At 35.6% G+C, this 2791-nt stretch overlaps 1 protein-coding gene across 1 annotated transcript; it reads right to left on the bottom strand.

Annotated features, from left to right (window-relative positions):
- Positions 1–221: 221 nt before the first annotated feature.
- On the bottom strand, positions 222–2462 carry LOC110444393 (fibrillin-3-like; the record flags this gene model as incomplete). Its single annotated transcript, XM_021488774.1, has 3 exons — positions 222–383; positions 781–933; positions 2337–2462. Coding segments are annotated over 3 exons (441 nt in total), but the record flags the coding sequence as incomplete, so codon positions are not given.
- Between the last annotated feature and the right edge of the window lie 329 nt (positions 2463–2791).

Here is a 2791-nt window from a genome sequence, read left to right as displayed (position 1 = left end):
TGAATATTATAATTCATGAAAAAACTTACCTGTACATGCATTCCTAAGTATCTGTGTATTCACTTTTATCATGAAAAATGTAAGAAAATGCTTCAAATCTCAAGAATGATGGCATAATTGTATTTTCATAGTGTGACTATGAATCTGAGAGGTATTCTGAGGATGGAGACCTGGATATATACTTTAGCAAGTACAACACTTCAAACAATTTTATTCCTTACCGATACAAACATCCGGATCACTTGTAGGTTTGAATCCAGCATTACAGTCACAACGGTAGGCCTGTAACGTGTTGACACACCGAGCGTTGGTACACAATGTGGGAAACAGGCTACACTCATTCCTCTTCAAATCAGACACTACACATAGTTCTCTGTGGGCATCTGAACACAAAGCAATTCATATTTAGATACCAGTAATGACACAAACAACCAATTTTTCATATTTAGAACGAGCACAGCCCCTGTATTGAATATCTACAGGAATATATGTGCATGTATCACATTCTGTTACCGGAACGGGAGAAGACTCGTATAGACTATGCCTGTTGTCTAATCCCTTTGTTTTGAAACAAAATATCACACCGAAATGTTGAAAATTACATTTTTTAACAATTTGAATTATTCTTTAATTCAACATAAAATTAAATGGGGCCTTCAACATAGTGTTGGTTTAAGTTAGAGTGAACTTCAAGATGAATGTGTTGTAATAGGAATCAGGGCAGATAGAGTGACATACATAACCAACCCATGGCCCTGATTATAGAATGGTCATACTGACCTGAGTTTTTTTCGGGACAGAGTTGACAAATGGAGGAATTGCCCCAGCCTTTCCCCATCTCACAGCAGCAGTCACGCAAGGACAACAGGATTCCCATGGGATCAGCACAGGTTCCCGCGGAGATGCGGCTAAAACATGTCTTCCTCTTAAAAACTGCAACCACAATCAGCAAGAGTTTTAAGTATGTTCCTTGGTTTATAAGGACCAAGGCTTTCAGTTGACCCTTGACATTTAGCAGTTTCAGAAGTCAAATAGATTTATCCCTGAATTTTGGAGAGTCAAGTAGACATGAGATTTTAAAATCTAGCAGTAAAATCCTATATGAGGAGTCATAAACATCCTCAGGGGGTTTACTGAAATGAAAGCCCTGCAGGAAACATTTATTAGGAAGAACTTTAATCAAATATCTTCAGCCTGTCAAATCTTACAGATTATAATGACTGGGATACAAATGGGACCAATTGACTTTTAACCTTACATTACGACTTTGATCATAAGGTAAGGTTAAGGAAAGTGGTACATCACACGTATTATTCAGGTGATGCCTATCTGCCGAGTGTACAAAATTCACCCAAAAACCTACGTTATGGATTTTTTTTCAGCAGCATGCTATTCAGACAGTAAAATTTAACGACACCTGTGTGAAAAATACACAACTAAAATACATGGTCATATTTAGATTTGCATGAATGCGTTGAAATTTGTTTTAAAATACTACCGCTGGTGTCTGTATCTCGAGCCCTGTCTAGACAACTTCGTACAATTATTGTCTTGTTTACATCATTTCAGAATGAGAAATACAAACACTATAGTAATATAAAAACACTTTATATCACATCAATTTTACATATCAGATTTCTGGGGTAACTAAAACCAGGGCATTTATTTGCAATCTCGGCATGAGGTCCAGATACTACAGTCTCGGTCCCATCAAATTTGTCCAAAAGGCAATTAAAGAGAAAATCTACAGGCAAAATCAAATGTCTGTCAAAGTATTGGGTTACATGTTTAAGTGTGTAGTTGAGAAATATCTAGAGATTGTTGATTAGGTAGTAAAACCCGATACAACAGTGAAACATTAGCGAGTATTGGAGATAAATGCCTGGCACGCCTACTACACAGCTAAGCCTGCGATAAAACCAGCATCACATCCTTCCCATCAACAGCTTGTGTTCATAGGTGCTTAAGCACTTAAGATAAACAAGAGTGAGAAATCCCAAAAGCCTTATTATGCAATTTTATCATATTTTGCCTGATAAAGAAATACATAAAAACATGCATCCTCCCACGCTTATAGTGAAATATGCAATAAACTCCCTCTCTTCCAAAGATTTCATGTAAATAAGTTACCTCACTGCAAGTCTCAATAGAGAAACTTGTTATCAATTACCCTATGAACGACACAAACAATATCTCGCATATCAGTCCAAAAGACATGTGCCATAGATAAAATGTGTTTTAAACTTGTTTTTCCCTTTCAACTACTTCCTTCCGTGATTCATGATCATGCTACTGTGATACTAAAGCAGTGACAGAGAAGGATTGAGTTTCCTTACCTGCACACTGTGTGCGGTCAGCATTGGTTTCATAGCCCGGATCACATACACAGAAATAGCTGCCTTCTGTATTGGTACATTTTCCATTTTCACATGTGTTTGGAATGGTTTCACACTCATTTATATCTGAAGAAAATATAACAATTATTGCTTAATAATGATAATCATTAAAAAAAACACCATAATGCAGAGTTAGTACTTCAAAATATGTCATGAAGAAGTTTTCTCCAGTTTATTAAGAATGATTATGAATGACACCTAAAAATCATATGTACTTTTAAACACCTGAAGTATGTTATATTTACTTTGATGATCCAGTGAACACTGTAGAATAATGAACATTTCTATAAAAGTCCTATATATTGAAATAGGTTCATGACTTTATCATCACATTTTTGTATTATACAGAAGAAAAGATTGGATATAGGGTATTCAGATGATATAAAACATTAAAA

This window comes from Mizuhopecten yessoensis, unplaced genomic scaffold (assembly GCF_002113885.1).
Source record: "Mizuhopecten yessoensis strain PY_sf001 unplaced genomic scaffold, ASM211388v2 hete_36113922, whole genome shotgun sequence".
In the NCBI taxonomy this organism is placed as follows: Eukaryota; Metazoa; Mollusca; class Bivalvia; order Pectinida; family Pectinidae; genus Mizuhopecten; species Mizuhopecten yessoensis.
Note: the sequence above shows the minus strand (reverse complement) of the source record. Positions and strands in the feature narration are given on the sequence as shown.